Raw genomic sequence first — 24613 nt, 5'->3', positions numbered from 1 at the left:
TCGCCTCTGGTCCAGAATTCAACCTCGAGCAAGAAGACCCGAACCAGGGATGGGGGTGGGGGTCGGGGTGGGGGTGGGGGTGGGAGTGGGGGTGGGATCTGTGCCTTGAAGTTCCACTTCTGTTGCTACTTGTGACTCAGTTTCCTCTGCTTTGTGAGGTGTTCTCTGCTGTGGTTTTCCATGCCCTGGGACTATCCTGTGCCAATCTTCAGAAGGATGTCCTGAACTGAGTGGGCATTGCCAGAGGCCATTGTACTGGAAAGAGGCAGACCTGGGGCCCTCAGCAAGGGAGAATACAGCAGGACTGGCAGTGTGTGTCTCTGTGTGTGTGTGTGTGTGTGTGTGTGTCTGTGTGTGTGTGTGCGAGCATGCATGTGCACACGTGCGTGCAGGGTGTACAAATGTGGCAACTCATCAGGAGCCCCAGGAGGAGTGGGCCTGGGATCTGTGTCCTCTACTGGCAGTGGAAATTTCCTGTCTGCATTTGTCAACTCTTCCTTCTCCTCCATGGCTTACAGCAAAGGTTTCTGTTCAATAAATTTTGTGGGTGTTCCTGCTGACTTCTGTCTCTGTTGGGATGGGAATGCATGGGGGAGAGGGGAAATGGCTTCTGGGATAACACTGAGGATGTCCACGAGGGGCTAATGGGAGCCACTAGGTGAGCAGAAGCCAGGCGACAGCACACTGATGGTTTTCAGACTCGGTGGCTGCCTGGCTTCCCAGGGCACTCGAGGAGCCCCCAGGAATAAGTGGATCTGGTGTTGAAGGAGGCTAGGAGGACAGTTGGCTCCGCGATCCCTGACAGTACCATGGGTGTTCGTGGGGCGTGGGGAAGGGGTGACTCGGGGCCTTCGGGGAGATCAGAGTGGCTACACGTGCAATACCAGGCCTGCCCCTCCTTTAAGCCACAGTAACAGACAGTGGGGAAATTTGGGTCTTATATGTGCACAATGGTGGTGTGAAAGGGCAATCTCCCTATAGAAATGATGGTCATAGTGGCCCTGTTACCAATATTGAGCCTTAAGCAAGCATACCAAGCAGCACCCATTGGCCTCTACAGGGAGGTGGTGTAAGGCATTCCATGGAACCTCAGACCCCACTGACCCTGCAGGAAGTGGGGAGGGGATTTGCCTGTCTGTGAACCCTATTATCGCACATATCTTACTTATCCTGGCAGCCCATGATCAGGAGTTGAAGGGGGTGCTGTGACATCAGATAGTTACCCACACCCCTTGATATCTGCCAGCACTAGTTTAGGGTGTTCCCAGGGCTTCCAGATAGGCCGTGTTTGCAATCTCTTGTTGGCAAATATGGCCAAGTTGCTAGTGCCTGCAGCTATTTTAGGGGCACAGAATACTGAAATGATGTTGCCCAGGCAAACAACAAATCTGACCCTGTCTTTAAACCTATGACCATTTCCATTCTCCTCACTGAAGTATGTGAGGAAAGGGTGGACCTTTTTTGGGGGATCCAACACATCCTACTTACACTGGCTCCTCCTGCCAGATAGTCTTTACCTGTCAACCCTGGTGTACAACCATCTGTACATCCATGTCTATCAGAACGGTGCTCAAATCATCATGTGTGAGCTAATCTACTCTCTGTTATAGAGGCTATGGCTCACAGTGAGGAGTTGGAGATATAAAACTGTGGATTTCTTCTGTGAGATGAGTGAGCCCAGGGAGGCAACTGGGGTCAAGTTCCAAGGAGGCAGAGATGTTGGCACCCACAGTCGAAGTACTCTTAGGACTCTTAAGTACAGGGAAGGTAGGGCCACGGGCCATGTTTTGCCCAAGCTCCATGAAGATGGATAAGATTCTGAAGTAAGGAGGTGCCCCTCTGTTGGGGATTCATCTTGGCCTTAAGGGAGGAAGGGCGAGGAGAGCGCTCCCGAGATGCCACCCTTCCCCCAGCCCTGGGGCAGTGTGGAAGTGAGCCACACCTATCTCCTTCTGGGTCCGGAACCAGAAGGGGTAGCTTTGAGACCATCCCCCACCTTGCTCCAGACAGCACGTGTGCTCCCCTTTCACGAGCTTTGCCCAGAGGGCGGTACTATGGGAAGTGACGGTAGCCCATAAGGGAGGTCCTTGGGAGCTGCTCTTGGACGGACAAGCTCGCCAGCCTATCGCCAGCTCCTGCTCAGTCCTCGTCATCACTACTATATTACTGTGAGCCCTCCTGATTAAACCGGATTGCTCTCCGAAGCGTCTCCGAGATCCGTCTGCGCCTGGCTTCCTTGGTGGGTAAGGAGGGAGGAAAAGGGGATCTCGTTTGGCCGCATGCATCTTAGGCTAGCCAGTGTCCCTCTCTTCACCTCGGCTGCCTGCTGGTCAGGTGCCCAGGGGAGAGGGTGACAAGGGGAGCACTGATAAGGGAGTAAGCTGAGCATCCCCGCACCAGGGGAGGTAAATCTAGCCCGGCACCCCTCCCCTTGGGAAAGGTTATGCTCCACATGACCAGGGCTTCTAATGGGGAAAATCGTGTAAATCATATTCTTATAAGATTACCTGCACGTGATCTGGCAGGAAGAACCTGGGCAGGGACATAGCAAGGGTTCCAGCACCAGGGAACCATGGTCCAACCTGAGAAAATGTCTACCCTAGGCCTGCTGATGGGCAGGGACTGTGGGGAAGGGCGGTCAGGCTGCCTGGGAGAGGCCCTGTAACCCCTTCTGTGGAGGATGAGGGCAGAAAGCAACCACAAGGGACCCAAGAGTGGGCAATTTAAAGGGCAGCAGTGGTTGGACACCAAGAGTACACAAAGGCCATTGTGGAGGTTGGAGATGGCTACAATAACCTCAGAAGGTCCAGGGCTGATTCCTACCTTGTGCTTCCTGCCCACTGATGGTGAGGCTTAAGTGCATCACATAGATTCACTTATGTCAACTTAAACCCAAGCTTGAAAGGAGATTGCCCTTTCACACCACCATTGTGCACATATAAGACCCAAATTTCCCCACTGTCTGTTACTGTGGCTTAAAGGAGGGGCAGGCCTGGTATTGCACGTGTAGCCACTCTGATCTCCCCGAAGGCCCCGAGTCACCCCTTCCCCACGCCCCACGAACACCCATGGTACTGTCAGGGATCGCGGAGCCAACTGTCCTCCTAGCCTCCTTCAACACCAGATCCACTTATTCCTGGGGGCTCCTCGAGTGCCCTGGGAAGCCAGGCAGCCACCGAGTCTGAAAACCATCAGTGTGCTGTCGCCTGGCTTCTGCTCACCTAGTGGCTCCCATTAGCCCCTCGTGGACATCCTCAGTGTTATCCCAGAAGCCATTTCCCCTCTCCCCCATGCATTCCCATCCCAACAGAGACAGAAGTCAGCAGGAACACCCACAAAATTTATTGAACAGAAACCTTTGCTGTAAGCCATGGAGGAGAAGGAAGAGTTGACAAATGCAGACAGGAAATTTCCACTGCCAGTAGAGGACACAGATCCCAGGCCCACTCCTCCTGGGGCTCCTGATGAGTTGCCACATTTGTACACCCTGCACGCACGTGTGCACATGCATGCTCGCACACACACACACAGACACACACACACACACACACACACACAGAGACACACACTGCCAGTCCTGCTGTATTCTCCCTTGCTGAGGGCCCCAGGTCTGCCTCTTTCCAGTACAATGGCCTCTGGCAATGCCCACTCAGTTCAGGACATCCTTCTGAAGATTGGCACAGGATAGTCCCAGGGCATGGAAAACCACAGCAGAGAACACCTCACAAAGCAGAGGAAACTGAGTCACAAGTAGCAACAGAAGTGGAACTTCAAGGCACAGATCCCACCCCCACTCCCACCCCCACCCCCACCCCGACCCCCACCCCCATCCCTGGTTCGGGTCTTCTTGCTCGAGGTTGAATTCTGGACCAGAGGCGAGCATTCCTTCGCATCGTCCGTCCTTTCTGATGGCTCCCGGGGATGGGCTCAGGGCCACTGGGGAGGAACTGCTCAGAGAAGAACATAACCCACACGCGTGCACACAGGTCCACGAGAACCGGCAGCAGGCAGCCGGCTAGATCTACACCGAGGAAGCAGAGGTTGAGCTCATGACACTGGACAGGAGCAAGCGGAGCTTTGGCTGGCATGGGACAAAGCTCATGGCACGTGCCGGAGCACGTGGCTGACCCAGTGGGCCAGGATCCCCACCATGGCTTGATGCACACTTCACACCTCTGCACAGGAAGGATGGCTAGCATAGGGGTTGGTGCTTGCTTGACAGCAGGGGTCACTAGGGGCCCTACAGATAAGAGTGGGCTTTTCCAGGACACGGCGTAGCCTGTCCAGGGATGGTGAATGGAACTGGGGTGGGGTCCCCTTCTTGGGACAGGTGGGAAGACGGTGGCCTCTTCGCCCTAATGTCTCCCAGTCTAGTGAGGGTAACGGATGTCTTCAGGCGACCCCTTTGAACATGGACCGGCCGGTTGAGCACGGGAACTTCCAGGCTGACCGCCGGACTCGGAGAGGTTTGGGATGGGGACTCAAGGGGGAGGAGGGGGTGTTGATGCTTTCATGGGGATAGGTGCCTGCCACTCTCTGCCCCATTTGGCGGCAAACGTGGCGACCCGGTTCACTTGGAAGGGCTGGTGGTGGTGTCCAGGGTACCAAGAGGAGATGAGGAGCCCTGGGGGCGGGGGGGGGGGGGAGGCGGGGTGTTTTGGTCTAGGGGAGGGCCCTTTCACGCACCCTGCTCCCCCTGTGGGGTAAGGCGGTGGCCCTGGCCTTGGCTCCCTCTGCCTCTAGGGCTCTGCTGCCCGAGAGGAGAGGAGGCCTCTGGGCTTTCTTAGCCTATTTGTCTGGGGAGGACTCGGGGCGACTCACCTCCCCTGCCTCATCCTCATTCACGGGCTCCTCCAAGGCGTCCTTGAGTCCCTCAGCAGGTGCCTCAGAGGGCTCCTCGGCCTCCCGCTCTCCTGCCCAGGTGGAGTTGTCTGGCCGCCAGCCAGGCCCTCCTGGGGCTTCTCCAAAAACAATGCCCATCTGGGCGGAGGTGGGGGCCCCAGGAGCCTCATTGGTTCCTCCCTGGCTGAGGCCTGCAGGGGCATGGTCATGGCCATGTTCTTCCCCCTCCTCCTCCTCTTCCTCCTCCTCCTCCTCCTCCTCCTCCTCCCCCCTCTCCTCCTCCTCCTCCTCCTCTTCCACCTCTTCCTCCTCCTCCTCCTCCTCCCCGTCCTCCTCCTGCTCCTCCTCCTCTTCCTCCCTCTCCTCCACATCCTCTCCCTCCTCGTCCACCTTCTCAAGCGCTGCCTTAGCAGCAGCCCTGGCATGAGCCAGGGCGTCACACGCCTGGGCACCAGGCTGGGCAGGGGCCTCGTCCTCTGCCTGGACCGCCATGCTTCTGGCTAGATTGGCTTCCCATGCCTCGGACTCCCGAATGAGCCCCAGCATCTCCAGGAAAGTTGGAGGCCTGCCGACCATCCTCAGCTTCCTCAGGGCTTCATCCAGAGGCTCAGTCAGGTTGGCCCTAGTGAGCAGCTGCCTCAGGCGCACATCGTCCACAGAGGCCCTGGCTAGGGCCCCCTTCTTGATGGCTTTCTGTAGCAGCACTTCCAGCCGCAACACGAAGGCCGACAGGGGTTCTCCTGGCTGCTGCTGAGCAGAGAGACACTTCACCCGGATGGTGGCCTGGGAGCCATTGTCTCCGAACACCTGGATCAGGGCCGCCAGGCACTCCTGGGCGGTCCTGGCGGGGTTCTCTGCCAGGAGGCCATGTACCAGCTGCAGGGCAGTGCCCCGCAAGCCTTCCATTAGCCTCCTCCTCCTCTCCCTTTCCGAGACCCCCTGCCACGCACGTAGCATGTCGGTGGTGTGGTCTAGCCAGGCCTCAAAGGACTCCTCCCCGGGGTCTGGGTGCTCCCTCCCAGAAAACACGCCCAGGCGCTGGTACCTCACCATTTCCACCCAGGGCTGGACGGCCTGGCTGACCGAGTGGAGCCAGCAGTCCGTGTGCAGCTCCAGCTCCAGGGCCCCTGCGTCGCTTTCCACCACCTCCCCCTGTTGCTCCAGGTAGTGGAACACGTGGCCCAGAAACTCCTCCTCGCCTGCACAACCGGGCACGAAGACCACGTTCCAGGGGCCGCCGGTGCCCGGGATTTCCCTGGGGACCAAAGCACAGTTGACTTCCCGGTCCAGCTCCAGCAGGGCCGCGGTGGCATTATCCTCCTCTCGGAACACTTTGCCCAGCACCGTGAAGTGGCCCACGGGCCACAGTGCGGCCTCCAGGGACTCCTGGAATTCGCCTTCGTCACAGTCCTCGGGGATGCCCAGGATGAGCAGGCCCCTGCGGGCGCTGACGCCCATCCACCTGCACCAGTCCTGCAGCATCGCCACCGCCATCGCCCCCGACTGCGGCCCCGGCCGGGCTGACACTAGGGGCGGGGAGCCGCACTGGGAGCAGGCCGGGCTGGCGCTGGGGGGCAGCGGGCTGCGGCGGGCGTCCAGGCCTCGGCAAGACCGGCCCGGGGCTCCACTGCCTGTGAATGCGGAGGGGGTGAGAGCGCGGTGAACGCCCGCCCTGCAGCCCACCCCAGCCCCGTGCCCCCCAGCTCCGGCGCCGGCTCCTCTCCGCGGGGACCCCAAGGCGGCCTTCCACCGCCCCCTGGTCGGCCGCCCCTGCGGGGCGGGGCGGGGCGGGTGGGGTCGGGTCGGGTGGGCGTCGGTGCGCGCCCCGAGCCCGGCGCCCCGCGCTGCCGCAGTGGGTGGGGGCGCGGCGCAGGGCGGCTGCCCGGGTCCCGCGGGGGCGCACGCCTCGCCCCCCTCCTCCCGCGAGCCGGCGGGCGGGCGGGCGGGCTTGGCGGGTACCTGGTCCTGGGGCAGGAGCGTCGCGGCCCGGGTCCGTGGCAGGCGGGCGGCGGGCGGCGGGCGGCGGGCGGCGGGCGCGCACGCTCGGGGCTGGGCTGGCGGCCCCGGTGGGTGTCGCGGTGCGCGTGCGTCCTGCGCCGGTGCGCGCTCTCCGGCTCGCTCAGCGCGTCTGGCGGCGGCTGTCTGGTTCCGGCACGTGGGCCGGGGCGCCCGCGCCTGCTCGCCACCACTCTCTGCAGTGCGGACTCGGGGCGGGGGGGGCGGAGGCGGCGGAGCCCGGACCCCCCGCGTCGCCCTGGAGACCGCCGGGCCATTGGTGCGCACGGGTCACGGGACCGGGCGGCTGTGCCCGCCGCCACCGCCGCTGCGGGCCCCGGGGGCCCCGGGTGACATCACCGGCTCCGCGCCACGCCCCCCTCGCCGGCAGTCACAGGTGCCCCCACCCCACGATCCACGCCCCCCTCGCCGGCAGTCACAGGTGCCCCCACCCCACGATCCACGCCCCCCTCGCCGGCAGTCACAGGTGCCCCCACCCCCCGACCCCGCGCAGCCGGCCCGCCCCCGTCCGGGGCGTCCATGCCCCGCTGTCCAGGGCCCTTGGCTCTGCCCCAACCCTGCGCTCCGATCTGGGACGCGACCCTCCGGCCCCGCCCCGCCCCACCCCGCCCGGACGTGGGATGCGCACTTGTTAGAGTCCTGCGTGGCCACGGATGGCAGGGGCTTCTCCACTGTGCCACCAGCAAATGGCCAAGGGCTGGGCGCAGGGAGGCGCCCTGGGGGTTTCCCTGCTCACCCTCAACTTGATCCCCTCCACCCCCGGGCACTGCCCCAGTCCAGAAGCTGGGGGAGACGTGCCTATTTGGTCCCAGGGCTAAGTGGGGGGTGGGGGATCCCCTGGTGGGGATTCAAGTGCGCTCCCATGGGCTCCTGCTCCACATCCCAGGGAAGCTCCCTCATCTGGGCAGCACTGGGTGCTGCTGGTGTCGCTGGAAGCGAGGGACTGCGGGTCTGGGCCTGCAGCGGCGCCACCACCCACCGTGGGGCCTGAGGGTTTGGCCGCCCGGGGACCAGTGTCCAAGGCACAGCATGATGACCCAGGGTGTGCATGCCCCCCCCCCCAAGTCATCTCTGCAACGTGTCACACGCGAGTCTCCACTGGGCCCCTGCAGCCTGTACCCTAGCGCCTGGCCCTGGCACGCTCCGCTCCCTTCTTGTGACACACAGGCTTGGAGCCTCTGCAAGCTCGGCCTGCACGTGTGTGAGGAGAGGCGCAGGCAGTCCCCCTGAGCACAGTGCCTCCACGTCCAGCGCCTTGGCGTCCTCTGCAGCCCGACCGCCCCTGGAACACACCTCTCTTCGCCAGGAGGGCGGTGTGAGTATCCAGCCTCCCTGCAAATCTCCCTGTCCGGCCTCCTCACCCATCCACACGTGCCCGGCCTTTGCTTTGCTGCCTTGCCCAGGAGACATGGCAGCAACGCAGTGCTGCCCAGCTGAAAGGGACCTTCAGCCCCCTAAGCAACACCACCCCGACCCGGCTCGGCCCCCTTCCAGAAGGCCTGGCCCATGTGGCCAGCCTCTCTAGCAGCCAGAGGACAAGCAAGGTCACTCACCCCTCGGGGGTGTGCTTGCCTGCATCCTGCACCCCCCTTTCCTCACGCGGCATATGCCGGTGGTCTCTGGGCACGTTCCCATCTTCCAAGGATCTGTCCGCAGACACCAGGAAGCTCCCTAACAATCAACTCCTACGGAAGGAACTTTGGTGTCTCTAAGCCCCAGACCGCCTTGGCTCAGGCTATTGACACTGCACTGCTCTCCTTCGGAGCCCTACCTCCTTGTCTCTTTTTACTGCTTCCTGCGGTGTTAAGAGGATGACTGACCCGCACACCTGGTGGAACTGCTTGCTCCTTCTGCACCCAGCCATTCGTTCTTTGTCTTTCAAATTTTTTCCTTGTTGTCCGAGGTGGGGCTGGCATTCAGGATCTGGACACTGTCTCCGAGCGCTTTTGCTCAAGGATAGCTACCACTCTACCACTTTAAGCCCCAACTCCGTTTTCGGTTTCCGGGTGGTTACTTGGAGAGGAGAGTCTGGGCCGGCTCTGAACTCGGGTGCTCAGATCTCGGCCTGCTGAGTGGCTAGGATTACACAGGCGAGAGCCACCAGGGCCCAGCCACAACCAGCCATTCTGTCTGTGGGAGACGTCTGTCCAACTGGCCCCAGCTCCCTAGGATCCCCACCACACATCTCAACTATCCCAGGAGCAGGGGCTCAATGAGGCTTCAGGAATAAACAGTGGGTGTGCTTACGTATGGACATGTCACGGCACCGACATTCCCAAATAACAGTCAAGCCAGGCCTACACACTCAAATGCAACATTTTTAATATTATAGGAAAGAAACACAACAGAATAAGGGGAGGCAAGAGTTAACTTCTCTTTCCTCCGTTTCTTTATGCCATTATCTCTTCTCGGCCGAGTCCCTTCCATCTGCAAGGGACATTACCTACTGCAACTGTTTTTTGGTTTTTTGTGGCCCTCCTCCAACCTCTCAACCCCCCCCCCCCCGCCCCCCGCCGCACACACACCCCAGGCCCCCAAAGTCCACAGGTTCCCAGTTGGCTGGACAGTGAAAGACACTCTCCCTCAAAGAAAATCCACAGCAATACACATGCGACTACTGCCATCCACAGCCTTGGACGATGAACCTGTATAAAGCTTCCATCGAAAAGGACAGACCAAAGTAAGGTCAACTTGAACATTGCCCACACAGGTATTATAGCCTATGTTTTCACAAACCCAGCCCGGAGCCACACAACTGACAAGGCTGACTCCTCTCTCCAAACTCAAAAGCAAACAACGGGCCTCATGTGACACGAGGCAGGAGAGGCCACTGGATGTGGCCCTGACCCCTCTCTGTCCTGGTGGTAACCTGCCCCCCACCCCTGGAAGGTAATCTACCCCTCACTACCCCTCATTGCTGGGCGGCCTCCTTCTCCTTTCTCAAGGCCTCTTTGTACAGGGACGAGAAGCAGCTGGGATCACGCCCACTGAAGTTCACCCACTGCTCCAGGACCTTCGCCTTGCTTGTCTCTGCCAGGGCCCTGGGGCCCCACTGGTACACATAGCGAGCAGGATCACTGTCGGGCACCCACCGGTACTCCAGGTACTGCTCCCGCACAAAATCTTCCACGAGCTTCCTGGGGTCCCCGTAGGTGTAGTGCTTCCTCCCCGGACACACCCCCATCTTACTCAGCGCCTCCCAGAGCACCTCATCGGAGACATGGTTGCCCTCCCGGAAGACGATACACAGGACCATGATCAGGAAGCCCGTCTTGGGCACACCCCGGACATCACTCAGCATCCCATCATACGTGAGCCCCAGGGAAGTGACCAGCACGTAGCAGTCGGCCTCGGGCACCACTTCCTTCAGCTCAATGCCAAAGACCAGCAGCATGCACTCACAGGCTGTCTTGAAGATCATAGGGAAGAACTCCTGGTGCTGTCTGCAGACATGGCTCAGAAGCTCCCCTCTGCTCGTGGGCTCCTTCAGGTGGTACTTGAGCAGCAGGAAGGGCACCAAGGACAGGCCGTCTTTCAGCAAGGATTTGGGGTCTACCCGGTCAGCCCAGGGGAACAGACGAGGAATCACCACGACACTTCTGGTGCCCTCATCGAGTTGCTTCCATGGGGCAGAGACTAAGCCAATGCGGGGAAGGAAGGTGCTCGGAAAACCAAAACTGGGAGGTGCCTGAGGAACAGGCCCCTCCCTTCGGGTGGGGGGGAGCACGGAAAAACCAAAGGAGGAAGGGCCAGTGGCTCTGGCGGCGGCTGCTGCAGCCTCCTCTTCCTCGTCCTCTTCCTCCTCCTCCTCTTCTTCCTCCTCCTGGCCCCACTGCTCCTCCCTTGGGGAGGCCGGGAGCATAGCAGTGAAGCAGGAAGAGGCAGTGGCAGTGGCCGCCTCCTCCTCCTCCACCATAGGGACCAGCCCACCCAGCAGGCCCCGCGCCTCCCTTGGGGTCTCGGAGCACCCCTCGCCAGAGACGTGCTGGCTCTTTGGGATATAGGGCATCGTGGCTCTCATTGAACGCAGCAGGCAAGAAGCAGGGTAGACAGGCCTGGGGAGAGGGGGAGGAGACGGTGAGTGGCCTCAGCTTTCAACGGCACCCTTGGCAGCTCCCACAAGGTCTATTACAAGAAAGCCCTTTACCGGTGATCGCTTTTGGCAGCCAGTCCTGTGCTCCAGGGGGTCTACCGGTTGAGAGCCTGAGGAACAAAGTGGGGTGGTTCCTTGGGGTCCCGGCAGCTAGGAGCTGGTGGCTCTGGTGCTGCCTGAGGGTCGTGTAGGGGTGCGGTACAGCCCGGGGAGGGGGGGGAGTCACTCGGGTTGGATACCTCTCCTAGATCCATGACACCACCTGAGTGTCATCGCCTCTGGGACCCCTGGACACTGCCTCACCACGCAAACTCTTTCATCTCCTGGCCCCTGAAGCTCTTGGCCGAGGCACTGGGGTACCTTCCCTACCACCTCACCTCCCTCGGGCCGAATCCTGCAAGCCCACCACTGGGCAGCCACGAGACAGGATGGGCGGGCTGTACTGTGCCAGGGTGTCCTCTGTCCCGGGGTGAACACCACTTCTGGGCTCGCTCTAGGCTCCCAAACGTCCCATGGCCGTGACCGGCCCCCCATCTCCCCAGAGCTGGCCTGAGGCCAGCCAACCCTGAGATCAAGTCCCACTTGCCCGAGATGGAAACAAAATGCAGTGGGAGACCTCACATGTGGCCACCCCTGTCCAGGTCCAAAAGCAGGACATGGCCAAACTCAGGTGGGGCCGTGATGTGGATGGGGACCATCTCCCTGCTCATCCTGTCACAATGGCAAGGGCCAGAACTGTCCCCTCGGACGCCCTGAGCCCACCTTCCTTAAGCCCATTTCCATGAGGCAGACCGTGGAAGAGCAGCTGACGGGAAGACAGCGCACCCACAGTCAGAAGGTTTCCTGTCTCCTCACCGTGGCTCCTGGCAGACACACAGCGGCCACCTCCCTCTGCTGACCAGCAGGGGCTGCCTGGGCTCTCCTGATGTCTCCTCTCACTCCAGGGTCTACGGTGTTCTGAGACCTGCTGGACACAAGGAAGGATACAATTCACTTGGAAAGCTCAGCAGAGGTTTCCCCAACCCTCCCCTCACAAGAACCCCTTGAAGTGTCCTCAAGACACCCACGTTTACTTCTTGCCAGGCCTCTGCCCTTTCTCCTCTAGGGATCCACACAGCTAGCTTGCATGTGAAGGCCGTCATCTCCGTGCCTCTTGCCCTAACCGAGAGCAGGAAGCTGGGGGTGGCACCTGCTCCCCAAAATCCTGCCTGGAGCTACCACGGGCTGACAGGAGAGTCAGCATTCCCACTTTTGGAACAGGGGTCTTTTGGTTCCCCACCGCCACCGCCCGACCCGTAGAAGGATCTGCAGAAATTGCTCAGAGTGGACGAGACCTCAGGGACCACAAAGACGCAGGTCCACCCCCATGACACACTAATGGCAGGAAACGTGGACTCTGGCTTCCATTGCAGGCAGGCAGAACATGAGGCCGGCCGGAAAGTCTTTCTCACTACCACTACGAGTAGCGCCTCCCTGTTGTCTCGCAAAGTAGAAAGAGCCCCGTGTCACACACTCTCCACCTCTTCCTAGGACACGCATGCTGATTGATCTTCAAGCAAAGGGCCTTCAGCCACAGTTTACTTGTGCTCCTCCTCCAAGCGAGTAGATGAGCCAGTGAGGCAGTCAAGAACGTGCTACAACCTAGAAAACAGCACGACTCTGGGAAGACTCAAGTGACGTCCTACGTTGGAGGGAAGGAAGATGTACCCCAGAAAACCCAAAGCATTCAGTGTCAATGTGTGCGTGTGTGCGTGTGTGGTCCCCACAGAGCGTGGTCTCTTCCCCGACACTCCCAGGGGCACAACGATATCATGACCATTTCCCAGCAGTGGGCCTCAGAGGAGACATGCCCTGTCAGGCAAGAGCCAAAGAGAGGTTCCTTCCTCGTAGCTGGAACACAGGCACCTCACCCCGCAAGGCCCACATCTAAATTTCCACAGCATCAGGTATTGACGTGGATACTTAATATTTGTAGTCAAAGAGAAAACTCTAGTAGATAGTTACAAAACGATATTTGGGCAACTGCATCAATTTCCCACATGCGATTTGTTTTGTTTTGTTTATTTTTTGGTTGTTGGTTTGTTTTTTGGAGGGCAGTTTACACGTCCCATTGCACCTCTACGTGGTACCAAATTTAAGTCTCCGGTGTGGCAGAGGGCCAAGGTGAACGACACGATGTTTTTTTGCTTTTTTCCTTTTTGCGAATGTCCACTCTGCAAACACATAGCATCACTTTGGGAGACCACTGCATTTACTTCCTTCAACAGCTCCAAATGCATACACAACCCTGCAAATCCCATGCTCATGTTCATGGGGACATTTCAAGAGGAAGTAGTTTTCCTTACTGTTTGTCTCCAACGAGTCCACCCTCGGGAACAGCAGGATTCCCTGATCCCCTAACACATGGTTTGGTTTCCTTTTGCTCCTCCCTAGAGATTGAGATCATAATCCCTCATGGCTATCAGTCTACCCCTAGAGCCATGCCTCCCCTTCTGGCTTTCTGCTGGTTCAGTGCAGGTACGAGTATAGGACATCTGCCCAGGCTGGCTTAGAACCTTCCTTCTCAGCTATCAGACTCCCGACTGGCTAGGATAGCAGAAGGCACGAGTCACCAGCACCGAGAAGAGCACAACCCCTTGCTTTCCTTTGTTGTTTTGGTTGTCATGCGCTGGTCCTGCGGCTTGAACTCAAGGCCTTGCAGTCTCACTCTGCTTTTGCTGTCAAGGCTGGTGCTCTTCCACTTGAGCCACAGCAGAGCTCTGTTTCTGTCTTTTTGCTGGTAAATTAAGAGATTAGACCCATGGGCTTGTTTGCCCGAGGTTCCCTTTGAAATGTGGACCCTTACACTCAGTAGCCTACATAGCTAGGAGTACGGTCAAGGGCCGTGTCTTCTTATTACTTAGGTTTACTTGTCTCTGGCCGGCAGCCACACTGGGCCAAGTGGAGGTGATTTCTAGTTAACTTTGAATATCACTCAGCTGACAAAACTCAAGGAGAATACAGATGAGCAACAAAGAGAACTCTCAGAATATATAAACAAACACCTAAGCAAATTGAAACTTCAACAGAGACATGCGAAAGGAACACGACAAAGATTCAGAAATACGGGAGTAAAGAAGACAAAATTTAAATCCTAGGGATGCAAAACGCAGTCCCAAGCCTCTCCAGCAGAGGAGAGGAAATGGAAGTCAGAAGATCAGAGCTTGAAAGACTGAACGTACAAGAGATGGGCATAGAAGCAGGAGAAATGTTAGCTAAGAGGGTGGGGTAATGTTTCCAAAAATAGCTGAAAACTTGCCAAATCTTGAGAAAGAGGAGTCCATCCAGGTACAAGATGCCTTTAGGACTCCAAACAGACAAGACCAGAAGGGAGCCACTCCACAGACTGCGAGATTTAAATAGGAGAGTGAACAACTACCTCATAGAGGGGGGGGGAAGGCAAGTTACTCACAAATAATGCAAGCCCAGGAGGGTAACTGGAAACTCTACACAGAATCTTTCAAAACAAGGCAGGCACAGTCTGTTGTGTTTTCAGGGATGAAACAACTGTTAATCCAATGTCATTCCACCCACCCTGCACAGCACAGCTACCATTCATGACAGGAGACATAGGAACACACTTTTCATGATAAACAAAACCTAAAGCAAGCCATCTAACAAGCACTTCACAGTGTGCTCAAGGGGAGGAAATACAGCCTGTGTTGTATAGCAGACAAAGCAAGTAAGAAGTGGGAAAGAAGCAAACACTACAGAAACAACAAAATGGCAGGCGTTACTCCGTGGGGTATGCTCAGTACTAACACGGAACGGTTATTGTCTCCATTTCCCTGGCCAAAAGACATCGATTAGTGAACATGAGGAAAAGGCAAGGCCCAAACTCCTGTTCTGGACCACAATTACACCTCACAGACAAAAGCCAAAACTGGGTTAGCATGGAAGGTTGGAGCAGAGATCTCCTAAGCACAAGTGACCTTAGAAATGTATGTAGCCATATCTGTACATAGATGTTCCTACAAGCAACATATTGTGAATGCATAATCGTTGTCGAGATTTAGGTGCATATTGTCTTTGTCCCCATCTTCAGTAAAGAAGTGCTGTCAGTTAGGAATATACCTGGATTCCTTACCCCCACCCAACACAATCACAGTGGCAGATTCTGTACCCAAACTCACCAAGAGCATGGCTATCTACACCTACAAAAAAAACTTTTTTTGAGAGATGTCTGTGGAAGTTAAATGTCATTATGAACCAAATGGACATGACAGACATTTCCATGGTAGTTTCTCCAGCTGAGACACAAATATTAAGCACTGTTCTCAGCAGCCTATGGACCTTTTCCCAAGGCGAATCATCTCTGAGGATATAAAGTAAACCTTAGCAAATGCAATGAAATTGCTGTCACTGCCTGTGGGCTTTCAGACCATAATGGGACACAAGAACTCAAGACCGAAAGGAAGCCTAAAATGGTCTCTCTTGCAAGCAAATGAGTGGAGCTGGAGATCATCCGGTTAGGACACATCAGGCTAGTTCAGAAAGACAAACGCTGCCTTGTTTGTGTCCTGTGGGGAAGCCACACCTAAAACACACAGAGATGCAGCGAAACACAGGGGATCTCATGCACGTACAGAGAGAACGCGTTTATCATTTCCAGCCCGCCTGACCCTGTGGCTTGCTTACGCCAGCGCTGTCAGCGAAAATGGCTTCCTGGCTTCATGCGCCTGTGTGTGGTGGGCCTCGTGGAGCCTGGGAGGAGGGAGCAGGTCTTGTCCGGACCCACCAAGGGGCCGATGGAGCTTCCATCCTCGGCCCACAGGGGGCCCTCCCAGGCCTTTCCGGGCTTAGGCTGCAGGCCTGGACGCACATCCCGGCCGCTCTAAGGGCTCTGGCTGGGACCCGGGCCTTTCCGGGCCTAGGCTGCAGGCCTGGACGCATATCCCGGCCGCTCTAAGGGCTCTGGCTGGGGCCCGGGCCTTTCCGGGCCTAGGCTGCAGGCCTGGACGCACATCCCGGCCGCTCTAAGGGGCTCTGGCTGGGGCCGGGCCCTTTCCGGGCTTAGGCTGCAGGCCTGGACGCACATCCCGGCCGCTCTAAGGGCTCTGGCTGGGGCCCGGGCCTTTCCGGGCCTAGGCTGCAGGCCTGGACGCACATCCCGGCCGCTCTAAGGGCTCTGGCTGGGGCCCGGGCCTTTCCGGGCCTAGGCTGCAGGCCTGGACGCACATCCCGGCCGCTCTAAGGGCTCTGGCTGGGGCCGGGCCTTTCCGGTCCTAGGCTGCAGGCCTGGACGCACATCCCGGCCGCTCTAAGGACTGTGGCTGGGGCCCGGGCCTAGGCTGCAGGCTTGGACGCACATCCTGGCCGCTCTAAGGGCTCGGGCTGGGGCCCGGGCCTTTCCGGGCCTAGGCTGCAGGCCTGGACGCACATCCCGGCCGCTCTAAGGGCTCTGGCTGGGGCCCGGGCCTAGGCTGCAGGCCTGGACGCACATCCCGGCCGCTCTAAGGGCTCTGGCTGGGGCCCTGGCCTTTCCGGGCCTAGGCTGCAGGCCTGGACGCACATCCCGGCCGCTCTAAGGGGCTCTGGCTGGGGCCCTGGCCTTTCCGGGCCTAGGCTGCAGGCCTGGACGCACATCCCGGCCGCTCTAAGGACTGTGGCTGGGGCCCGGGCCTAGGCTGCAGGCCTGGACGCACATCCTGGCCGCTCTAAGGGCTCGGGCTGGGGCCCGGGCCTTTCCGGGCCTAGGCTGCAGGCCTGGACGCACATCCCGGCCGCTCTAAGGGCTCTGGCTGGGGCCCGGGCCTAGGCTGCAGGCCTGGACGCACATCCCGGCCGCTCTAAGGGCTCTGGCTGGGGCCCGGGCCTTTCCGGGCCTAGGCTGCAGGCCTGGACGCACATCCCGGCCGCTCTAAGGGCTCTGGCTGGGACCCGGGCCTTTCCGGGCCTAGGCTGCAGGCCTGGACGCACATCCCGGCCGCTCTAAGGGCTCTGGCTGGGGCCCGGGCCTAGGCTGCAGGCCTGGACGCACATCCCGGCCGCTCTAAGGGCTCTGGCTGGGGCCCGGGCCTTTCCGGGCCTAGGCTGCAGGCCTGGACGCACATCCCGGCCGCTCTAAGGGCTCGGGCTGGGGCCGGGCCCTTTCCGGGCCTAGGCTGCAGGCCTGGACGCACATCCCGGCCGCTCTAAGGGCTCTGGCTGGGGCCCGGGCCTAGGCTGCAGGCCTGGACGCACATCCCGGCCGCTCTAAGGGCTCTGGCTGGGGCCCGGGCCCAGGCCCATGGGCAGCCGGGCACAGGTCCTCCGAGAGCCGCCTTGGCCCTCCCTGGGCCGCCCAGCCCCTCAACCCCCAGGAGCCTGGCACCCAGGCTGCCCCTGCTCCCCACAGCTGGGCGATCCCGCGCCCGCATAAACAGAAGCACGTTACCTCGAGGACCACGACCTGCTCGCAGCACCGGCTCGCGCGCCCATGTGGAACACACCGCCAGAGCTGGTGGCCGTAATGGCTTCCGGACGTTCTGCGCATGCGCGGGGCGGGGCCTCCCGTGGCGGCGCGCTCCATTGGTGTGTTCGCCCTGCAAGGCCCCAGCGTCTCCATGATGGACGGGCGCTCCGCGCATGCGTGGCACATCATTTCCGGGGGATTTCCACCCCTATCCCCCACAACGATGGGCCCCAGCCGAGCCTAGAGACCCCCTCGCTTGGCCCTGCTCCCGTCTATCCCCCGGCCTGCTATGGCTTCGGCTTCTGACGCTCTCCTGGCTCTCCTGGCGCTCGGTCCTTCAGTCCGCACAGCTCCCTGTAAGCCCCAGCCTCAACCACAGAGGCCCCATGGCCCTGCTCCTCCCCCCCCCGGTCCTGCCCCCCTTGCTCCTGCCCCCCTGCTCCTGCCCCCCTTCATGCAGTTAGCACAAGTGCATAGCACTGCCATGTCCTCTTGCTGCCCTCCATCGCTCCTTTCCTGCGAAGGCGCGGCCCCTCCTTGCTCGGGCTCCGGTGGGTCCGGAGCCCCCTCCAGTGCACCTGCGGGTGACAACAGCCCTGCCAGAACTCGAACCCGGGACCCCCCCCCCCCCCGTTCCGCTCTGCCTGTCTCTCCTCTGCGGGGAGCAAGATCCCTGGGATCAAGTTCAACCTCCATGGAACTTTCTGCCACGTCCGCTCTTGCTGGCCCCTTTGTTGTTCCTACAGGCTCTGCACTCCTGTGCGGACCACGTTGCTCCCTGTGTCGGCCTGTCACCCCCCAAGGACACCCCGCGGTGCCCTCATTTGCCCCGCTTCCTGTCCATGCATGCACCTGAGCATTCTTTCCTGAGTCGCTCCTGCGTGGCAGTAACGGGGTCCACACTCATTCCCACTAATGGCTGACGCGCCAGGAATGGGGCTTCCTGGGCCAGAAGCCAGTGGAAACCTTCACACTGCCCAGATCTTTCCCTTTGGACCGCGCTTAACAGCAGCTCAACTCTCCCCTTGTCTCAGAGACTCACCAGCAGGTGGTACAGGAACATTTAGTAAAGTCCCTTTTTCCTTTTGCTGTTAGGTTCTTATCATACTTGCAGTTTACCGAGGTGTTACAGTTCCATAAGTCAGGTAAGCAGGATATTTCCTTGGGGACAATTTCATCCCTTCCCTTTCTCTCCTAGTGTTTCCCTACCATCCCCCACACAAGATGTACACTTCATTTCATTTGGACATAGTGTCCAGTGAGTACTGTAGCTGTATCTGTTCACCCTTTGTCCCTCCATCCCAGGGTCTTCCCTCATACCCCACAAGGTCACATAAAGGGACATAGAGAACACAAGCATTTTTTCAGCGACACAACCTGACAGTTCTTCACTGGCTTTCTATTTTCCCTCCCACTGACTTTGAACTGCTTTTTCCTTCATGCCTGCTCTTAGGGTCATTTGTGTTTCTTTTCACATGAATATATTCTCGTGCTCCGAGCCCCTTTTGCTGTTCCACAATGTGTATTCCTCTTTCATTTCGGATACCGTTTCATTCCTTCTCAAAATAATTTTTTTGGCTTTATTACATAAATGTCGTTGATTTTGATATTCTTTAAAAAACTCTTCCTTCAGTAAATACTTCTTCTATCTCTGAACTCTTCATCATCCCTCCACCACTGGCCATTAGACAAGAAACATACCTCTAGCTAATATAGAATTTTATAACCTCTTGTTTGTAAATCTTGCTTTTGTCACTATTTAAATAATCATGATTTTGTTTCATGTGTCATCAAGACCTCTTTATCAGTTTTTCTGACTTTAGAATGTCTCCAAACACCCTTCAATTTAAAATCCTCTGTGTATTGTTCATATTGAATGTGATTCTTCCCATGTCCTTCTTATACAGCATTTTATATTCCTCTTACTTTGCTTTTATTTACATCTCCAGTGTCTTGTTTACTTTAAGCTTTTTAACTATAGACACACTAGAAATTCATCACACAAAACTGTACCCTTTGCATCCTATACTTTAGAGTGCAATGTAGACTTGACCAATAGCACACATGGGAGGCCACCTCATGTATCACTTTCACAATCTTTGTTATTTCACAAAATACTTCAGGAAATGCAAGAAATGTATTCTTTGCACTCCCTACCCTGTGGGGAGACAGTTTTTGAAGCTAATTAGGCATACTCCCTGTGATTTCAGGATTGCATGCCAAGTCTATCACGCATGTCATACAATCATATTACTGTCACTCTCTTCACACCATGTTGAACAGTAAAGTGTAAGTGTGTTTAGATCCAATTTAGACCCAGAGTCCTTTGGGTCTACCTCAGCTTGAGTGTTGCCTTTGCCTTATTTTGCTTTGCAAGACCATCTTTTTCACTTGCTTTCTCCTCTACAGGTCATTTGTCATTATTTATTCATGTTTATATATACATATATATATTTGTTATCATATATTCGTCGTATGTGGAGGGTTCTTTGTGATATAATGAACTCTGAACAAGGTCAACCTTTTTGTCTCTTTAACCTTGCTTCCTCCATCTTAAAACAATTTCAACAGACTAATTTGTTCTATGCTTACAGATGCATACATAGTACTTCTTCCATATTCACCATTCTTCAATCTCTCTATTGGGCCTTTACCCTCCTGCTGATACCCCTTCATTATTAAAGCCTGGTTTACTTTTGTGTCATTCATTTTTGAGTGTATGTTAAATGAATCATAGTATTTCACTATATTTGAGGGAGGCACATATTATTATAGATTAATCCAATAATTGCCTTCTAGTTCTGTCTCTTCACTTGTTTCCCCAATGTTCCACTACTCACATATTTTAGTCACACCCCAAATTCATACATAAAAACATTAGTTTTTATTATTATTATTCACCTTCTAACATATCATTCTGAGCTAGGGTCTTGATATGTAGCTCAGGCTGACCTTGAACTTAAAGTCCTCATTGCCTCAGCCTTCTGAATACAAGAATTAAGATTTTTCACCTCCAAACCAAGCCAGAGAGTACATTGTTTGTTTATGTATTTATCTATCAGGATTGATGTTTATACTTAGGGTCTCACCATCAATTGCCTTATTTGCTCCTGTGCCACTGTAAAACTTCACCCATACCTCCAACATGGCTTTTTTCTTGTTAATTGGAAATGGAGTCTCAGAATTTTCTTCCCAGGCTAGCTTCAAACTAAGATCCTCTGAGTTTTCGTTTTCTGAGTAGCTAGGATTACACTTGTGAGCCACTAGCATCCCTCTGTGAAGGTCATTTTAAGGTGACTAAATGCCTTGATCCCTTGTTTTCTAATGTACCTGGGTTCTTGTATTTTCAGAAGTGAAAACATCTCCTTCTGAAGACCTGGATCCTGACTTGTCTCTCCAGGGACAATAAAACTATTCCCTGACTTTTCTTACCCCAAGTCTATTTTGTAACAAATCCCTGTGCAAGTGCTCATTCTATGCAGCATTCGCAGGAATATCTCTGATAAACCATTATTTCATTTATTCATTTATTAGACTGGACCAGGTGTAACTGACTAACATAAAAAGCAAAGTCCTGCCTCTGAGTGCATTGGCACCTCCTGGTTTCCATAGAAATATGACATGATGTGGATAGTTTTGAGGACATTCTGCTTTCTATGGCAACAGGGAAAGTCTTTTTGTTGGTGGTAAACATATTTCATGAGGATATTACACACTGGAGGGAAAGAGTAACTGAAAACTGCTATAGTAGATGTGTACTGTCGGTGTGAGTGTATGGTGTGTGCAGGGAGTATGTGCATTCTGCACTGGACAGTACGGGGTCTCATTCCTCCTGTTTGTTAGAGAGACTGGGGGATCCAAGCTAAGATTGAGTAATGTTTCAACATACAACTCAGTCTCATTGCACTGAGGCAATACCTCCTATGTGTGGGCTCTGTCAGCTGAATTCTTTAAAGCAGACGTCTCCAAGTATTATTTTTTGCATAAGCATATGTTTGGAACAATTGTATATACCCTTAGTAATTGGCTCCTTTCCTCATTTCTCAGTTCCTCACTATAGAAAGTGATTTCATGTGCTTGTGATGTGAGTGAGAATCTTGAAGGCAGTGAATGACAGGACAAGTGGATTTATCTGGAATCTCATATGACAAGCATAGTACAAGTAATGGTACTATACTTACCTTGTCTGCTAAAAGGTAACTTAATCTGACATCACACAAATTGTCTGAGTTTTGTTGGTGCTTATGTGAGATTAAGTGCCACTCTATGAATTTTTTCTGTCTTCATCTAGGTGTTCATGAAAAGCTTAGGTTTCACAGGATGGGAAGATCTCTCTCACGATTTCTGCTTTAGAATCAGCAGATTCTAGGAAAGGCCATCAAATTCTCACTCTACTCCTATGTGATACTCCCTGTTCTAAGAGCAGGCCCACTTGTATCTCAACGAATAAATCAATCCTTATATTTCTCAATCAGCTCTCCTCCTTCTCTTACTCTTCTCTTTCCATATATCTTCTTGCGTATGCCTACCTATCTGTCCATCCACTCATGCATTCATCATTCCACCCATCCACCCATCTGCCCACCTACCTGCTTATGTGCCTATCTCTTTAGAGAGAGCAGAGAGAAAAGGTGAATGGAAGATCAAACTTGAGGATTGTATGCAGCACTGGATAGAAGGTGTCTGGGCTCTGGTCCACAAGATATTAGAGGAACATTTAAAATTATGTGATCTAGGGCACTTCCTCTGTCTTTTTCTCCCCAGAAAGCATTGCTGTTGTATGTAGAAAAATAACTACCAGAGACATTTTGATTATCTTTTGAAAGCACTCTATTACAATGCTTCATATTAAAAAATGTAGACAAATGAGAATACTGATTAATATTAAATAGGATGTGAAAAGTTTAAGTACCTTTGAAGTACCTTATGGAAATATATATGCACAAGTGGGATAAAAATTTTGTACCCTGTGGAATTGTGCTTGCAAATGTAGTATGGAGGTCAGAACTGGCTAGCGCCATTATTGGCTACATGGTGAGTTGTACTGTCTGGCATCTTGTCTTGATGGTGGTGCCTCAATCCCAAGAGAGAGGGGTGGGCTCTTGGCCTATGGCTTACTGAACCTTTCAGTCAAGTACCTGGGACTGGGAGCTTCCTGTGACCCAGCCCTCTGACTTAGCCCTATTTAGGGTCAGATCAGCCCATGTGCCAGCAGGCTGTGCCATATGTCTCCTTGTTCGCCTTCTGTGTCCTATCTCTGGTCACCATGGTGTCCCAAGTCAGCTCTCCATTGGAGCTGAATTGGTTTGTTTGTATTGTCATCCTTCTCTGGCTTGTTTTCTGATAGTGTTATATGTATTCGTGGGCTGCCGGCCTTTGCAACAACTGGCTGCCTGCAGACTGCTAATGTTCTAATAAAAACTCCAAGGTTCCATCCTTCAATATGTGGCTTCTTGGATAATTTATTATATAATAAAGAGAACATTATGTGTGATTGAAATATGGATGCTCAGTGCTCATTGTTTTATAATTTTAAACATCACATTATGTTTTGGTACATGTTTTCAAAATTAGCTAAAAATAACATGCATGCTGGAAGCAGAAACATGTACAGGGATTTGAAGAGGGAGTGAGCATGCATTCTACACATTCTCACAAGATGGTTTTTTTCTTTTTCATCCATCAGTGTGTATGGTATGTGTGTGTACATATGTCTGCACTTGGAAAGTGTGGTTGACCTTGCAGGGGCTCAGGCATGTGTGTTGGGGTGGCTGAGGGAGGATGAAGTGGCTGAGTCACATGTTAATCTTTCTGTATTGCTCTGTGTCCTCAGGTGACAGCTGAGCTTAACAGAGTACTCTAGTTTTACTTGGTCAGAGAACTCCAAGCTTTCTTTGTCACACAATTTCATCTCAGGAAGATTTTTGTGCAGGTTATTCCCCAAGCAGTTCTATTTCTTGCTCATTAGTTAGTTCATATTGCATCAACCAGCATGTAGATGTATTGAATACGTGCATGGATTTTTATAGGATGCAACTTCTTTACATCCAGAAACTTCACTGGAAGTCAGGTAGTCTTGTGGTAAAATACAGCAATGACTTATAATGCACTTCTGTGCAGTGAATGAATACAAAAAAGGTAGAAGACATCCAGGCAAGTGCTTGGAATGAGGACTGTGGGTAGAGAAGGACTGAGGAAATGTTTTCAAGCCCTGCCTTGCACATATCTGTAGTATTGGAAATTACAGAGGTAAGACTTTTGTAACTTTATGGTAAAACTGAGTATAAACACACTTAACATAAGGAGATGTGCCCCCCAATGTTTCTGCATTCAGCACTCAAGTCTCACATTCCTGCATGAGCATGCACAGGGATGCATAGGAAGTGTATGGGAAGCACATATATCCTCAGATTAAGAGGGACTCGCTGTGACATGCTGATCACTGTAGTTCTCTTTGTGTGCATTTCATATTCTCTGAAAGACCCAGTAAATGTATTTGGGAATCACCAAATAATTTGTCTCCCTGTGTCCATAGTCAGCATACAGAATGCTAACAAAAATCTTCATGAGTCCAAGGCACATGCTATCCCAAGAGGAGTAGTTTCTCCCGTTTGAGACAGAAGATGCTCTCTTCCATGATACAGAAGTTGAAATTATTGATATGCAAAAGTTTGATGAAATTATGCAGGATATGCATGTTATTGGTGAAATTAGCAAGTGACGTCTATATAAGAAGGCATGTGCTTTGAAGGGTGAGGAAAGGAAAAATGATTACCCAGTTCTCACATAATTTGCTCTGTTTTCCTTATCTGCTTTGACACTTCCAGCTTAACACTAGAGAGCCTAAGTTGTACACATCTTCATCAGGTACCTTGGGATCTCCAGAAGATTCATGAAAATAATTGGTCCAAAGCAGGGCAGACTATCTTCAAACAAGTAATTGGAGCTCAAAAATCAGGCCAGCCACTCTCCACATGGCCTAGGTAAGCCTGAGCCAATGGAGCCTGGCTGAAAAAGTAAATTCTTGATCCCTGCTTAAGAACTGGCTAAATCAGAACCAATGAGCTTTAACCCTTTCTCTAGTTCTGATGAAGCCTCAAGTTTGAAAAGTGAGACACAAGTTCATCTCAGCCAATCCCATGACTTTAAATAACATCTGTTTCATTCAGTGCTACACTTGACTGCCAACATCAGCAAAGTCAACAAGAAAGCATCCTTGAACACTCTGC

The 24613-nt window shown here is 54.5% G+C and overlaps 2 protein-coding genes across 2 annotated transcripts; both read right to left on the bottom strand.

Moving 5' to 3' along the window:
- Nucleotides 1-191: 191 nt before the first annotated feature.
- LOC125344069 (paraneoplastic antigen-like protein 6B) lies at nt 192-6336 on the bottom strand. The gene is made up of 4 exons (XM_048336668.1): nt 5212-6336; nt 4822-4980; nt 3871-4055; nt 192-255 (listed from the first exon to the last, which is right to left on the bottom strand). The coding sequence occupies exons 1-4, from the start codon at nt 6334-6336 to the stop codon at nt 192-194; spliced, it is 1533 nt and encodes a 510-aa protein (XP_048192625.1).
- A 3433-nt stretch (nt 6337-9769) lies between these two features.
- LOC125344067 (melanoma-associated antigen 4-like) lies at nt 9770-11661 on the bottom strand. The gene is made up of 3 exons (XM_048336667.1): nt 11573-11661; nt 10692-10913; nt 9770-10565 (listed from the first exon to the last, which is right to left on the bottom strand). Exons 1-3 carry the CDS (start codon nt 11659-11661, stop codon nt 9770-9772), a joined length of 1107 nt encoding a protein of 368 aa, XP_048192624.1.
- Nucleotides 11662-24613: the final 12952 nt, after the last annotated feature.

This window comes from Perognathus longimembris, chromosome 28, assembly GCF_023159225.1.
Source record: "Perognathus longimembris pacificus isolate PPM17 chromosome 28, ASM2315922v1, whole genome shotgun sequence".
Lineage (NCBI taxonomy): Eukaryota > Metazoa > Chordata > Mammalia > Rodentia > Heteromyidae > Perognathus > Perognathus longimembris.
This window is presented reverse-complemented; position numbering and strand designations above follow the sequence as displayed.